Source organism: Aulonocara sp. 'chitande type north' Nkhata Bay, unplaced genomic scaffold (genome assembly GCF_057382095.1).
Source record: "Aulonocara sp. 'chitande type north' Nkhata Bay isolate Kocher_YH1m ecotype deep benthic unplaced genomic scaffold, A_spYH_male_GT1.1 unmapped_scaffold_20, whole genome shotgun sequence".
Taxonomy (NCBI): Eukaryota; Metazoa; Chordata; class Actinopteri; order Cichliformes; family Cichlidae; genus Aulonocara; species Aulonocara sp. 'chitande type north' Nkhata Bay.
In genome coordinates, this window is record NW_028234352.1 from 1,330,882 (window position 1) to 1,347,188 (window position 16,307).

Genomic DNA, 16,307 nt, shown 5'->3' on the forward strand with positions numbered 1-16,307 from the left:
TGTTAAACGCTTCAATTCAAAGAGACTTTGAATAGTTTTCAGTCTTTAACTCAGCTTCTCTGCTGTAAATACAACTTTGTAACAAACATATATACTAAAAGCTAAGTGTGCACTAATATATAATCATATATAATCTATATTACTGCTGTTAATGAAAATGTTTAATCAGACTCATCACAGGGTTACTGTGGATTCATTTGGATTAATCACCATTAAACATCATTTTTAATGTAAACGAATCAAAGTTCATTTCATGAGCAAACAGACTCGAGAGAAAAGGGCAAATTTACACACTTAACATGTTTATTGAACATGTAAACATTGATTAACCTCCTGAATGAGCCGACCCCCCCAGGGACAGTCCTGCATGCTAATGATGGGCTCTGCTCTGTACCTGCAGGATTCTGTCAGCCACAAACTCCTCAGCTGATCCTGAATCTGAGCCCATCTGTCAAACAATCATTTTCTTCACAGGTCTGTGGAGGTGGCACTGATCCTGCAGCAGTCTAACACTCTCTGTCACTCTTCTTCAAGTCTTTGACACGAGGAACCAAAACTATGTTATTAACAACACTAACAGGTCTGCAGTTTGTCCACTTGGCAGTTGTGTCATCAGTGCTTTGCATCGTTGTGATATTTTAAGCTGGAAGTGCTTCGGTGAAAAGAAAATTCCTTCTGTCACGATGTACAGAATCCTTCATGTTGGTCGGCTGGTCCGTCTTGTTATTTTTTTAATGCTCAAACTTTCCATCGAGAGGTCAGTGTGTGCTTGTCATCTTCCATATTGAGCTGATTGGTTCAGCTGCCGTCACTAACAGATGTGCTGCACATCTGCACGTGTGCAAAGGTAACTCTACTCGGACAAACTGCCCGAAGTGCGTTGATAGAAACATTTCAGGGATTTTGAGTTGTTCTGCATCCAGATGTGTCGTGTTAAAGGTTTTTATCATGTTAATCATGATAACAGATGAACCCCTAACCCTAACCCTACATGTTAATTTTGACAGCAGTGGTAACTCCTTTTTAATGTTCTTCTGTCAGATCATTGATTAGACTCGACTCTACTGCACAGTTACATTCAGGGACCTTTGGCCTCCTGAGAGCATTAGTTGATGGTTCATCACAGTTTTCTCAAAGTTTCCTCTGAGCTTCTGCAACATCATCACTTCCATCACTGATGAAAGAAAGTTCATAGAAAACAGAAAATATATCTTCAGAATCTGAGAGTTTAAAGCTTGACAGACTTGATTCAGATGAAGTTATTTGAGCAGAAACTCCTGGATCTTTATCCTGTGTTGATCTAATCCTTCATGGTTCCTCCACAGAGTGGAGCAGCAGAGCTCAGAGGTTCCCAGTGGTCAGTCTGCCCAGCAGCATCAAACACAGCTGGACTCCATATTTATGGTCTGTACATGTACAACAACTACTGTTACATCTGTTCTGTTCACAGTCATCTCCATGCTGCTCTTTGTAGACCAGTGGATCGTCAGTGTGTCCAACATGGATCTGATGTTTGGCTCCATGATTTCAGTCTGATTGGCTCATTCATAAATATTCTGTTCCAGCTGCTGGAGGACAACATCATCACTTTTGTGAAGAACGAGCTGAAGAAGATCCAGAAGGTTCTGAGTCCAGATTACCCAGAATGCTTAGAGAGTCAGAGGAGCAGCAGCAGAGAGGCGTTTGTGAAGATCATAGTGGACTTTCTGAGGAGAATGAAGCAGGAGGAGCTGGCTGACCGTCTGCAGAGCAGTAAGAGGATTTATCTAAAGATTTAAGCTGCTGGATAAATGAGAAATTTACTGATGTCTTATGAGATGGAGCAACATGTTTTAAAGATTCATTCTTTTGGAATTAAGTGTTTGTTTCCACTTTCAAAAGATATTCTACATGTTTCTTCTCTTTCAGAACTTCAAGCTGCAGTTTGTCATCGTAACCTTAAATCCACCCTGAAGAAGAAGTTCCAGTGTGTGTTTGAGGGCATCGCTAAAGCAGGAAACCCAACCCTCCTGAATCAGATCTACACAGAGCTCTACATCACAGAGGGAGGGACTGCAGAGGTCAATGATGAACATGAGGTCAGACAGATTGAAACAGCATCCAGGAAACCAGACAGACCAGAAACAACCATCAGACAAGAAGACATCTTTAAAGCCTCACCTGGAAGAGACGAACCAATCAGAACAGTGCTGACAAAGGGAGTGGCTGGCATTGGGAAAACAGTCTTAACACAGAAATACAGCCTGGACTGGGCTGAAGACAAAGCCAACCAGGACATCCAGTTCATATTTCCATTCACTTTCAGAGAGCTGAATGTGCTGAAAGAGGAAAAGTTCAGCTTGGTGGGACTTGTTCATCACTTCTTTACTGAAACCAAAGAAGCAGGAATCTGCAGCTTTGAAGACTTCCAGGTTGTGTTCATCTTTGATGGTCTGGATGAGTGTCGACTTCCTCTGGACTTCCACAAAACTACAATCCTAACTGACCCTAGAAAGTCCACCTCAGTGGATGTGCTGCTGATAAACCTCATAAGGGGGAAACTGCTTCCCTCTGCTCACCTCTGGATAACCACACGACCTGCAGCAGCCAATCAGATCCCTCCTGACTGTGTTGGCATGGTGACAGAGGTCAGAGGGTTCACTGACCCACAGAAGGAGGAGTACTTCAGGAAGAGATTCAGAGATGAGGAGCAGGCCAGCAGGATCATCTCCCACATCAAGACATCACGAAGCCTCCACATCATGTGCCACATCCCAGTCTTCTGCTGGATCACTGCTACAGTTCTGGAGGATGTGCTGGAAACCAGACAGGGAGGACAGCTGCCCAAGACCCTGACTGAGATGTACATCCACTTCCTGGTGGTTCAGGCCAAAGTGAAGAAGGTCAAGTATGATGGAGGAGCTGAGACAGATGCACACTGGAGTCCAGAGAGCAGGAAGATGATGGAGTCTCTGGGAAAACTGGCTTTTGATCAGCTGCAGAAAGGAAACCTGATCTTCTATGAATCAGACCTGACAGAGTGTGGCATCGATATCAGAGCAGCCTCAGTGTACTCAGGAGTGTTCACACAGATCTTTAAAGAGGAGAGCGGACTGTACCAGGACAAGGTGTTCTGCTTCATCCATCTGAGTGTTCAGGAGTTTCTGGCTGCTCTTCATGTCCATCTGACCTTCATCAACTCTGGACTCAATCTGCTGGAACAACAACAAACAACATCCAAGAAGTCTGAAACAGGAGAATCTGCAGAGACACACTTCTACCAGAGTGCTGTGAACAAGGCCTTACAGAGTCCAAATGGACACCTGGACTTGTTCCTCCGCTTCCTCCTGGGTCTTTCACTGCAGACCAATCAGACTCTCCTACGAGGTCTGCTGACACAGACAGGAAGTAACTCACAGACCAATCAGGAAACAGTCCAGTACATCAAGAAGAAGCTCAGTGAGAATCTGTCTGCAGAAAAAAGCATCAATCTGTTCCACTGTCTGAATGAACTGGATGATTGTTCTCTAGTGGAGGAGATCCAACGGTACATAACATTAGGACTTGTCTCCAATGGCAAACTGTCTTCTGCTCAGTGGTCAGCTCTGGTCTTCATCTTACTGTCATCAGAAGAAGATCTGGATGTGTTTGACCTGCAGAAATACTCTGCTTCAGAGGAGGCTCTTCTGAGGCTGCTGCCAGTGGTCAAAGCCTCCAACAAAGCTCTGTGAGTAAATCTGTGATCAGGCTTTTATCTATAACATAAATAGTGTAATGTGTGATGGACCCTTAAAAACTTAAACATATTTATTTACATGATCATCAGCACTAAATACTAGGGGTGCAACGATACACAAAATTCACGGTTCGGTTCGATACTTTGGTGTCACGGTTCGATATTTTTTCGATACAAAAAAAATGTTCATGCCTTTTTAATTTGTCATTTATTAAAATTATAAATATATATTTTAACTCAAAAGTACAGTTTTTAAATTTAACCCTAACCCTTGTGCGTGTTTTTTATTTTGACAGCGAATGCGCACCTGCAGACTACTTATGTGCAGCCCTGGTTATTTAGCTCATCATATTGCAGCCACAGAAATTATTTTGTCCATGAAACCATAAAGCTGCACTTTCTTTTTGCCTTATAGTCTGATTTATCATAACTTCTCCTGCTGCTTTTACACACGCACTCACATAAGCTCAGCGATGCTCTGCGTGATCAACCTCTCACATGTTTAAGCTGCGGGAGATTTCACTTGTCATGTTTGCATAGTAAGCTAACGATTAATAAGACGATGTCAGAGGAATTGGTGCACAAATTATCATCACTCACAGATCAGTACTGTCGCTCTCTATACACAGTTCGCACGATTGCAAAGTGAAAGCAAATTCAAACGCGATTTCAATATGTCACATATTGACAGTGGCTCACCGATGCCAATGACATAATTACCCAGCTACATTTCTGAAAGAATGCAAAAGCATTGACATATATTTTTACTTCCTACAATAGCCCGACGGGCAGGGAAGAGATAGATTTTGGTAGCCCGACTGAAAAAATCGCTAGCTCCGGGACGTCGGGCTAGCGATTTTGCGAGCCCTGTATCTGATTGAGGAATCACTCATATTTGGAAAAGAGAGTTTATTACAGAGAAATGTCTCTTTCCAAAATAAAAGCTATACTATCCGCTTCTTCTGGGCTATATTCTCAGCAGCATAAGGAGAATCATGTGCTAACAGCTGTCTAAATGACTCGGCTAAAGTTAGTAGCATGCTTGTTGTTTTTGTCTTTGCACTAGGATGATGTCGGCGTAAATGTGCAGTCATATTCGTTGTGTTCCCACTAGTGCTTTCAGGTTAATCTCGTTGAAATGACCTTAACGCCACAACACGGCAAATCTCCGTTAACGAGCTACCGCCGATCGCTCCGTGCATGGGGCTAGACGGCCAACACGTTAACGAGCTAACTGCGCTAACACACTAGTTCACACCAATGTAATTGAGCATTGCGTGGCACATCCAACATACTGTTTTACTTTAGTCCATGACTCGCTTACCTTCAGGGTCATACGTCACATGAAAACCAAAATAATTCCAAACGCCAGATCTGAATGAGAGTGGGGGAGGTCCATGTTGCTGAGAGCTTAACTTCTGTCTCGCTAGCTTGCCCTGTGCTCTTCCTCCTGACTATGCTGTCTGTGTGGAGCGCTCAGTGGATCTGCGCTCGACAGTACAGCCTAGGCGGAGTAGTCGAACGCAGATTCACTGAGCGCTCAACACAGACAGCATCATCAGAAGGAAAATTGATAAAATAAATTACAAATTTTGTATTGTTCGATACATATGCGTACCGAACCGAAAGCACTGTATCGAACGGTTCAATATCGATACGAATATCGTTGCACCCCTACTAAATACAGTATATTATAGTTAATGTTTGATAGCAGCAGTAAATGTCAGTGTCTTAAACATATCTGGGTGTCAGCTTTTATCAAAGTCATATCCAGAATCATCCTGTAAGTAAACTTTATTCATACAGCAGCTTTCACAGGTCAAAAATCACAAAGTGCTTTACAATAGAAACAGGCAATAAAAACATTAAACAGCAAACACTGAACATCATACAGCCTAAAACTAGTTAAAGGCCACTCTGAATACTAGAGTCTGAATAAATGAGTTAGTGGGACCAGTAACAGCCTTTAACTGGAAGATCTCAGATGTGAGAAGAGCTGTAGGATTGTAGAAAGTCAGAAATATAGACTGGGACTAAAAGTAAGGACTAAAACTTTAAATAAAGCCTAAAATGAACTGGTTACCAGTGTGAAGAGATTAAACTGGAGTAATGTCCAGTCTGTTTCATGTGCTGGTTAAAGCCTCGCAGCATCATTCTGTACTGACTGAAGATGTTCAAAGACTGTGATGGAGCCATAGGTGATCAACTCCCTCATTCCTCCTCTGGTCTTATTGCTCAGCTGAAGAGGAGTTCACTTCTATATGTTACAATCAGCATCACCAGTACAGCTCCAAGGATCTGCAGCTGCTGGCAGATTCAATCATGCATGCTTGATTGTTTTTCAGTCTCTCAGGTCAGATGAAGTCATATTCTTTATGAATCAGCATAAGAAGTCAATAAAAATTCAAAGCAAATCAAGATGAGCGTTTATTCTTGTTTTAACAAATATATGAGCGAGAGGGACCTTTTTGGTCTAAAGTTATAATCATCTGCCACATTTCTAATCTCTTTACTACGTGGACTTTTAAAATATTTTCTGTTCCCCCAGACTGAGTCTCTGTAACTGGTCAGAGAGTTCATTTAACTTGTCATTTGATAACAGTTTGTTATCAAATTACAGTTTTTCAAATTGTGTTTTTATTTTGTTTTTTAGCCTGAGTGTCCCTGACCTCTCAGACAGAGGCTGTGAAGCTCTGTCCTCAGTTCTCAGCTCCCAGTCTTCTACACTGAGAGAGCTGGACTTAAGTAACAACAACCTGCAGGATCCAGCAGTGAGGTATCTTTCTGCAGGACTGAGAAGTCCACACTGCAAACTGAATACTCTGAGGTGAGATCAAGTTATGTTGTGCTTTTCATCAATTGACAGAATTAACCAATAAGAATCCACTAAATGGGAAAAAAGTCAGTTAAACTTCTGTAATAGTTTTATGATAATTTAATGAGCAGAGTTATTGATTAATATGTCAGCTACTTTGGTGCTAATGCACTGCCCGGCACATGGAGCCCAATTGGCATTTGCAATAGAATACCAGAATTGATTGACCATTGTCAGTTAACAAATGTCAGCGTCATCCATTTGTTGACTCTCAGTAAAAAAACAGGATTAATTGCTAAATCTAATAACTCTTTAGTGCACCCTCATTGCAACTTAACAACAGTGTTTGTTTAATGTTTATCTGTCATTTTTCAGACTGAGTCACTGTAAGCTCTCAGAGAGAGGCTATGAAGCTCTGTCCTCAGCTCTCAGCTCCCAGTCTTCTACACTGAGAGAGCTGGCCCTAAGTAACAACAACCTGCAGGATCCAGCAGTGAGGCATCTTTCTGCAGGACTGAGAAGTCCAGACTGCAAACTGAATACTCTGAGGTGAGATCAAGTTATGTTGTGCTTTTCATCAATTGACAGAATTAACCAATAAGAATCCACTAAATGGGAAAAAAGTCAGTTAAACTTCTGTAATAGTTTTATGATAATTTAATGAGCAGAGTTATTGATTAATATGTCAGCTACTTTGGTGCTAATGCACTGCCCGGCACATGGAGCCCAATTGGCATTTGCAATAGAATACCAGAATTGATTGACCATTGTCAGTTAACAAATGTCAGCGTCATCCATTTGTTGACTCTCAGTAAAAACACAGGATTAATTGCTAAATCTAATAACTCTTTAGTGCACCCTCATTGCAACTTAACAACAGTGTTTGTTTAATGTTTATCTGTCATTTTTCAGACTGAGTCACTGTAAGCTCTCAGAGAGAGGCTATGAAGCTCTGTCCTCAGCTCTCAGCTCCCAGTCCTCTAGTCTGAGACAGCTGGACCTGAGTAACTCTGACCTGCAGGATTCAGGAGTGAAGCTTCTGTCTGCTGGAGTGAAGAGTCCACACTGTAAAATGGAAACTCTCAGGTCAGGATTTAAAATTTTCCAATGATGATCACGTTAAACCTGATTTCTATTACTGCATAAACAGGAAATTGATTTTTAAAAAAGTCTTAATGTAGAAATTAGTGTCTGGGGTTTTTAGTGATATTTGTTCACTTTCTGTCTTTCATTTGCAATGAAATGTCCCATCTGCTCCTGAGTCCAAAATCTTTATTTTAGCAGTGCTTCATCCACCAAACCTTCTAGTTCGATTCCTGTATGCTGAAGGTTTTTACAGAGCTGTTTGTTCAGATATCAGAATTTGATTTTCAGAAACATTTAGTAATAAAAATATGATCAATTGATTATTTCTGACTGAAAAGATGAAATATACAGGGAGTGCAGAATTATTAGGCAAATGAGTATTTTGTCCACATCATCCTCTTCATGCATGTTGTCTTACTCCAAGCTGTATATGCTCGAAAGCCTACTACCAATTAAGCATATTAGGTGATGTGAATCTCTGTAATGAGAAGGGGTGTGGTCTAATGACATCAACACCCTATATCAGGTGTGCATAATTGTTAGGCAACGTCCTTTCCTTTGGCAAAATGGGTCAAAAGAAGGACTTGACAGGCTCAGAAAAGTCAAAAATAGTGAGATATCTTGCAGAGGGATGCAGCAGTCTCAAAATTGCAAAGCTTCTGAAGCGTGATCATCGAACAATCAAGCGTTTCATTCAAAATAGTCAACAGGGTCGCAAGAAGCGTGTGGAAAAACCAAGGAGCCAAATAACTGCCCATGAACTGAGAAAAGTCAAGCGTGCCGCTGCCAAGATGCCACTTGCCACCAGTTTGGCCATATTTCAGAGCTGCAACATCAATGGAGTGCCCAAAAGCACAAGGTGTGCAATACTCAGAGACATGGCCAAGGTAAGAAAGGCTGAAAGACGACCACCACTGAACAAGACACACAAGCTGAAACGTCAAGACTGGGCCAAGAAATATCTCAAGACTGGTTTTTCTAAGGTTTTATGGACTGATGAAATGAGAGTGAGTCTTGATGGGCCAGATGGATGGGCCCGTGGCTGGATTGGTAAAGGGCAGAGAGCTCCAGTCCCACTCAGACGCCAGCAAGGTGGAGGTGGAGTACTGGTTTGGGCTGGTATCATCAAAGATGAGCTTGTGGGGCCTTTTCGGGTTGAGGATGGAGTCAAGCTCAACTCCCAGTCCTACTGCCAGTTTCTGGAAGACACCTTCTTCAAGCAGTGGTACAGGAAGAAGTCTGCATCCTTCAAGAAAAACATGATTTTCATGCAGGACAATGCTCCATCACACGCGTCCAAGTACTCCACAGCGTGGCTGCAAGAAAGGGTATAAAAGAAGAAAAACTAATGACATGGCCTCCTTGTTCACCTGATCTGAACCCCATTGAGAACCTGTGGTCCATCATCAAATGTGAGATTTACAAGGAGGGAAAACAGTACACCTCTCTGAACAGTGTCTGGGAGGCTGTGGTTGCTGCTGCACGCAATGTTGATGGTGAACAGATCAAAACACTGACAGAATCCATGGATGGCAGGCTTTTGAGTGTCCTTGCAAAGAAAGGTGGCTATATTGGTCGCTGATTTGTTTTTCTTTTGTTTTTGAATGTCAGAAATGTATATTTGTGAATGTGGAGATGTTATATTGGTGTCACTGGTAAAAATCAATAATTGAAATGGGTATATATTTGTTTTTTGTTAAGTTGCCTAATAATTATGCACAGTAATAGTCACCTGCACACACAGATATCCCCCTAAAATAGCTAAAACTAAAAACAAACTAAAAACTACTTCCACAAACATTCAGCTTTGATATTAATGAGTTTTTTGGGTTCATTGAGAACATGGTTGTTGTTCAATAATAAAATTATTCCTCAGAAATACAACTTGCCTAATAATTCTGCACTCCCTGTGTATTTGGTCAGTGATATGACTCATTGCCTCACTTAAACATAAAATGTAAACAAAAATTCAAAACAATAGATTAATACAAAACAGAGTTTGACTGTCGAGCTTAAAGTGAGCTTGAATGTTATTCACTTCCTGTTTTATTTTGGTAGTTATCATCACCTGGTTTTTACTTTTAATTCCTCCCCCAACATTGTCTACATTAGTTTCAGCTGTAGAAGGTTTTATTGACTGTTTGATTTGTCACTTTTTTAACTATAATTGTTGACTTATAAGCTATTGCTTAAAATGTATTTTCATTAAAATACCAAATAATTTATTACTTTATCATCTAATTAGATTATAATTCTGTAAATAAGAGTGATAGTGTGGCCTGTGTGGGTTGTCTTCAGGTTCTCTGCTTCCTCCCACAGTCCAAAAACATGCATGCTGGGTTAACTGGAGATGTGTGATTGTGAGCATAAATGTTTGTCTGTCTAGCTCTGTTTCTACCTGGCTACATCACCGTTACTGATGCTGAACCAATAACCTGGTCTGGATCAGGTTATGTTCAGTGTTTTTGTTTAAAATCAGCTGAAGTGCCTCATTTTCACTGATTCTTTCATTTACAGAAAGCTTTAAGTGAGATATAGATTCAGTCATATGTTACTAATATTACTTTTAACCTGAGTAGCGAAAGTCCGCGGTGATCTGAAAATGATGTGCCGGGAGTTGTGCCGTTCTCTGCGGCTTCAGTGACCCTCGAGCTCTCGACTAGCTGGGTAACAGACGTCGCCGAAAACGTCGAAGCACTTTTGCACTTTTGCACTTTTGCAAATATGCAATATCTTCATAAACCGAGCAGATATTTGAAGTTTACACACCCACATTCTCCCCTGAAAATATGTTAAAAGTTTATTTTGTGACCCAGGAAGATTAATAAGAGTAATTTTAAAACTTAGTAGCGGTCACCATTACCGGAAACTGGAGTTTGGCTGGGCCGCACAATGAATTCTGGGATATGGTGGGCCACGAAGGACACACCCGACCCATCCTTCAAATTCGGGGAAAAGGAGGACGCATTTGTCGGCTGCATTCGGAGGAATTTGGACAGCCTTCGGTGCGTCGCTGTGACGTAATCTGTCTACAAATGTGTCCTCAGGAGGACGCAGCCCATGAATTTGTACACACCGAGCCTGCGTGCTGGTAGCAACTTAGCCACAGCTCGGCTGTGGAGGAGAAGCTGAAAAAGAAGGTTTTCTAGTTTGTAAGGAGGAAAAAACTGAGAGGACTAAGTGAAAGAGAGGCTGGAGAGTAACACAGAGCAGCAATGAATGCTGCTCACACAGTTTAGACAGTTTAGCATCAAATGTTCGAGTGAGTTAGCTCCCAGCAAACTAGCAGAGCAGCTAACTAGCAAACCAGCTAACTGCACCCACAAGCTGCGACTGCGTCTTTCTAACAAGAGCATCAGACACTCAGACTGGTTTTCTTTGTGGATGATGATGTGTTCTCACACTGATCCTTCATGATGATGCTGCCATCCACCCACTGCTCCTGGTGTTGCCAATTCCTCAGTAAGGAAAATCGCTATTGGCTGTCCTAAAAGTCGCTGCAAGTCGCTAAATGATGTCATCGCCTAATTTGGATAAATGGTCATGCTAATGTAATTGTAACGTACGTTGTAGGACAGAAAAATAACATTGTGGAAGAGACATAGCGTGAGTAAAAAAATGTCCTTGAATGCATTTAAATAAATAAATCATAGTTCTGTCTGTAACTATTACAACACTCTCACCACATTTGTTAACAATTCTCTCAACAAATGTGTTTTTCCTCGTTCTTTGTTATCCAGCTGCGACTTTGAGTATAAATGTGTCATAAACAGGATAAAGCAGTGCAGGTTCAATGTAATCAAACCTCAGACTGAGTTCAAAATCATCACCTGTCCCTGATACCACATCAGCACCAGAACCATGATGTGTTTACTCACATTTAAAAAGGTGGAGGGCAGTGTGAATGGACTGTTGTCATTGGTCTGAATGTGCCTCTATAAACATGTGCTCTTCATTATTGATGTTTTCCTAATGAAGAGAAAATGAGACTTAACAAAATCCTTCTGACTGTTGTTGGAGCAGGTTGGGTCCTGGGTTTGAGTCCCCCACTGTACCACAGGGGCTTTTAGCTTTGTTTCACAGTGTATAGAACAACAAATAAAACCAAATCACAAAAAGCTTCAAGTCAAAAACACATGAAACTTTGAGGGTTTTTCCCTAGGATGAGGAAGCAGACTCGGCCCCAAACAGCTGGATATATGGATGGTTACCAGAGCAACCACAGCAGTGTGCTCTCAGTATATTTAGTTGTATAAAGGTGTTTGTGGTGTGTTGCAGCTGAAGCAGCCTCATGTATGTTGACACAGGGAGAAAATAGTGTGAGGACACTGTTCACAGCAGTCACAGCTCGCTGCCTTCAACAGTCTCTTCCTTCCTTGTTTGGATGTCACTGATATCATCTTCTGCTCTCACACTGACCACCTGTTGGAGCTAACATGCTAACATGGAAGCAGCAGGTATGCCACCTGTGGCAGCTGAGGTCACGTGACCTGAGTGTTTGAACCACACGTTGGAGCAGCGTTTCCAAACATCTGCACTTCAGAAGCTCCAAAGTGTGGAAATGTCACTGTGGAGCGTCTCATCACTATCTAAGAGATTTTCTTGCCTCTGCAAAGCGAAGCTTGCAAACAGCACCATAGTTTGTCAATCCCAACCAATCAGAGCGCTCCTTATGTCACGTCACATGACTCGTGTGTTTTCCTCTTTGATTAGCACCCAAAGAACTAAAGAAAGGTTAAAAGGACGTTCAGCCAATCAAATCCCTCCTAGCAACAGGAAGTCTAGAGAGGAAATGGAGCAGAGAAGGAGAATCACCAGTTTAAATGTCTGAGTTTTAAACTGGTGACCCTCTAAAGAGGCTTTTATTGACTCTTTCTGTTTTCTTTACAGCTTTTTTCACCATTTAAACTGTTTAATATCAGATTTAGAAATAACTTTTGGACAGTTTTTCTACATTTGCACTAAAATGTGACATAAATAATGACTTTCTGACTTTACGTGGGACTAATCTAACGACTCAGCCTGGCTATGTTGGACTGGGTGTGGCAGCAGCTCCCAGTTTGAGTTCAGGAGACAGACACCCTCTCTACTTTGAAGATCAGCTGCAAACTTTCCTTTTTGATAAAGCTTATAGTTCGAGCTGGATCAGGTGAACCATCCCTTAGTTATGCTGCTATAGGCTCAGGCTGTTGGTGGACTTCCCATGATGCTCTGCTTTCTTCTCCCCTCTTTTCACTCCTGATGCTTTTATATGTCACTACTGCATGTCTTTTGTCTTCTCTCTCCTTAGTTTGTGTTTTGTTCTTGTCTCTCTGAGCTCATCTCTTCTCTTTCCCCTCACCCTGCAACCAGTCATGGTAGATGCTCCTCCTGGAGCCTGTTTTCACTGGGAGGATCTTTGTGTCAAAGGGAGTTCTTCTTCCCACCATCACCAAGTGCTGCTCACAGTGGATTGTGTCGCGAAATCTATCAATGTAGAGCAGTGAGACAAACCACGGAGGCCCCAGAGTAGTGCAATCAAGCGATGAGTTTATTAACACACAGGAGAAAACATCAGCCTATGACTTCTGACAAAAATACATGTTGTGGACACTTACAAAGCAGTGGGGTACACGCACCCCCCCCCCCCCCCCCCCCCCCCCCCGGCGTCAATACATTAGTCACACCGTGGCTCAGGGGGTGGGGAAGCGTATCTGTAACTGGAAGGTCACCGGTTCAATCCCCGGGCTCTCTGCCCTGGTCGTTGTGTCCTTGGGCAAGACACTTTACCCTACTTGCCTACTGGTGTTGGCCAGAGGGGCCGATGGCGCGATATGGCAGCCTCGCTTCTGTCAGTCTGCCCTCGGGCAGCTGTGGCTACAACCGTAGCTGCCTCCACCAGTGTATGAATGTGAGAGTGAATGAATAGTGGCATTGTAAAGCGCTTTGGGTGCCTTGAAAAGCGCTATATAAACCCAATCCATTATTATTAATGGTACATCTTGTACATCTTTAACGGCTATAAACAGACACAGAACTTCTCTTTTCTGTAACACCTTCCATACAAGGTAATAAACTTCAAGCCCTCAGGGTCTCTGGGGCTAATTATTGACTCTGGTCATCTGTTGCCAAGTAGAGTAAAATATAGTGAGACACCAAATGAGTTAAGGCCTCAGGCCTGACACATTCCTAGATTACAGTGGGGCAAAAAAGTATTTAGTGAGCCACTGATTGTGCAAGTTCCCCCACTTAAAATGATGACAGAGGTCAGTAATTTGCACCAGAGGTACACTTCAACTGTGAGAGACAGAATGTGAAAAAAAAATCCATGAATTCACATGGTAGGATTTGTAAAGAATTTATTCGTAAATCAGGGTGGAAAATAAGTATTTGGTCACCTCAAACAAGGAAAATCTCTGGCTCTCACAGACCTGTAACGTCTTCTGTAAGAAGCTTTTCTGTCCCCCACTCGTTACCTGTATGAATGGCACCTGTTTGAACTCATCATCTGTATAAAAGACACCTGTCCACAGCCTCAAACAGTCAGACTCCAAACTCCGCCATGGCCAAGACCAAAGAGCTTTCGAAGGACACCAGGAAAAGTATTGTAGACCTGCACCAGACTGGGAAGAGTGAATCTACAATAGGCAAGCAGCTTGGTGTGAAAAAATCAACTGTGGGAGCAATCATCAGAAAATGGAAGACATACAAGACCACTGATAATCTCCCTCGATCTGGGGCTCCACGCAAGATCTCATCCCGTGGGGTCAAAATGATGATGAGAACGGTGAGCAAAGATCCCAGAACCACACGGGGGGACCTGGTGAATGACCTGCAGAGAGCTGGGACCAAAGTAACAAAGGTCACCATCAGTAACACACTACAACGGCAGGGAATCAAATCCCGCAGTGCCAGACGTGTTCCGCTGCTGAAGCCAGTGCATGTCCAGGCCCGTCTGAAGTTTGCCAGAGAGCACATGGATGATACAGCAGAGGATTGGGAGAATGTCATGTGGTCAGATGAAACCAAAGTAGAACTTTTTGGTATAAACTCAACTCGTCGTGTTTGGAGGACGAAGAATACTGAGTTGCATCCCAAGAACACCATACCTACTGTGAAGCATGGGGGTGGAAACATCATGCTATGGGGCTGTTTTTCTGCCAAGGGGACAGGACCACTGATCCGTGTTAAGGACAGAATGAATGGGGCCATGTATCGTGAGATTTTGAGCCAAAACCTCCTTCCATCAGTGAGAACTTTGAAGATGAAACGAGGCTGGGTCTTCCAACATGACAATGATCCAAAACACACCGCCCGGGCAACAAAGGAGTGGCTCCGTAAGAAGCATTTGAAAGTCCTGGAGTGGCCTAGCCAGTCTCCAGACCTCAACCCCATAGAAAATCTGTGGCGGGAGTTGAAAGTCCGTGTTGCTCGGCAACAGCCCCAAAACATCACTGCTCTCGAGAAGATCTGCATGGAGGAATGGGCCAAAATACCAGCTACTGTGTGTGCAAACCTGGTAAAGACCTATAGTAAACGTTTGACCTCTGTTATTGCCAACAAAGGTTATGTTACAAAGTATTGAGTTGTATTTTTGTTATTGACCAAATACTTATTTTCCACCCTGATTTACGAATAAATTCTTTACAAATCCTACCATGTGGATTCATGGATTTTTTTTCACATTCTGTCTCTCACAGTTGAAGTGTACCTCTGGTGCAAATTAAAAGACCCAGCCTCGTTTCATCTTCAAAGTTCTCACTGATGGAAGGAGGTTTTGGCTCAAAATCTCACGATACATGGCCCCATTCATTCTGTCCTTAACACGGATCAGTCGTCCTGTCCCCTTGGCAGAAAAACAGCCCCATAGCATGATGTTTCCACCCCCATGCTTCACAGTAGGTATGGTGTTCTTGGGATGCAACTCAGTATTCTTCGTCCTCCAAACACGACGAGTTGAGTTTATACCAAAAAGTTCTACTTTGGTTTCATCTGACCACATGACATTCTCCCAATCCTCTGCTGTATCATCCATGTGCTCTCTGGCAAACTTCAGACGGGCCTGGACATGCACTGGCTTCAGCAGCGGAACACGTCTGGCACTGCGGGATTTGATTCCCTGCCGTTGTAGTGTGTTACTGATGGTGACCTTTGTTACTGTGGTCCCAGCTCTCTGCAGGTCATTCACCAGGTCCCCCCGTGTGGTTCTGGGATCTTTGCTCACCGTTCTCATGATCATTTTGACCCCACGGGATGAGATCTTGCGTGGAGCCCCAGATCGAGGGAGATTATCAGTGGTCTTGTATGTCTTCCATTTTCTGATGATTGCTCCCACAGTTGATTTTTTCACACCAAGCTGCTTGCCTATTGTAGATTCACTCTTCCCAGTCTGGTGCAGGTCTACAATACTTTTCCTGGTGTCCTTCGAGAGCTCTTTGGTCTTGGCCATGGCGGAGTTTGGAGTCTGACTGTTTGAGGCTGTGGACAGGTGTCTTTTATACAGATGATGAGTTCAAACAGGTGCCATTCATACAGGTAACGAGTGGGGGACAGAAAAGCTTCTTACAGAAGACGTTACAGGTCTGTGAGAGCCAGAGATTTTCCTTGTTTGAGGTGACCAAATACTTATTTTCCACCCTGATTTACGGATAAATTTTTACAAATCCTACCATGTGAATTCATGGATTTTTTTTTCACATTCTGTCTCTCACA

General features: G+C 42.7%; 1 protein-coding gene across 2 annotated transcripts in view; it reads left to right on the forward strand.

Moving 5' to 3' along the window:
- Window positions 1–16,307, forward strand: part of LOC147300668 (NACHT, LRR and PYD domains-containing protein 12-like) — a 355,313-nt gene that overhangs the window by 230,999 nt on the left and 108,007 nt on the right. For both annotated transcript variants that reach the window (XM_086284980.1, XM_086284982.1), the window contains 3 exons: window positions 1,326–1,404; window positions 1,566–1,752; window positions 1,909–3,366. In XM_086284980.1, the coding sequence (XP_086141106.1) occupies window positions 1,326–1,404; window positions 1,566–1,752; window positions 1,909–3,366 (1,724 nt within the window). The remainder of the gene's footprint in view (window positions 1–1,325; window positions 1,405–1,565; window positions 1,753–1,908; window positions 3,367–16,307) is intronic.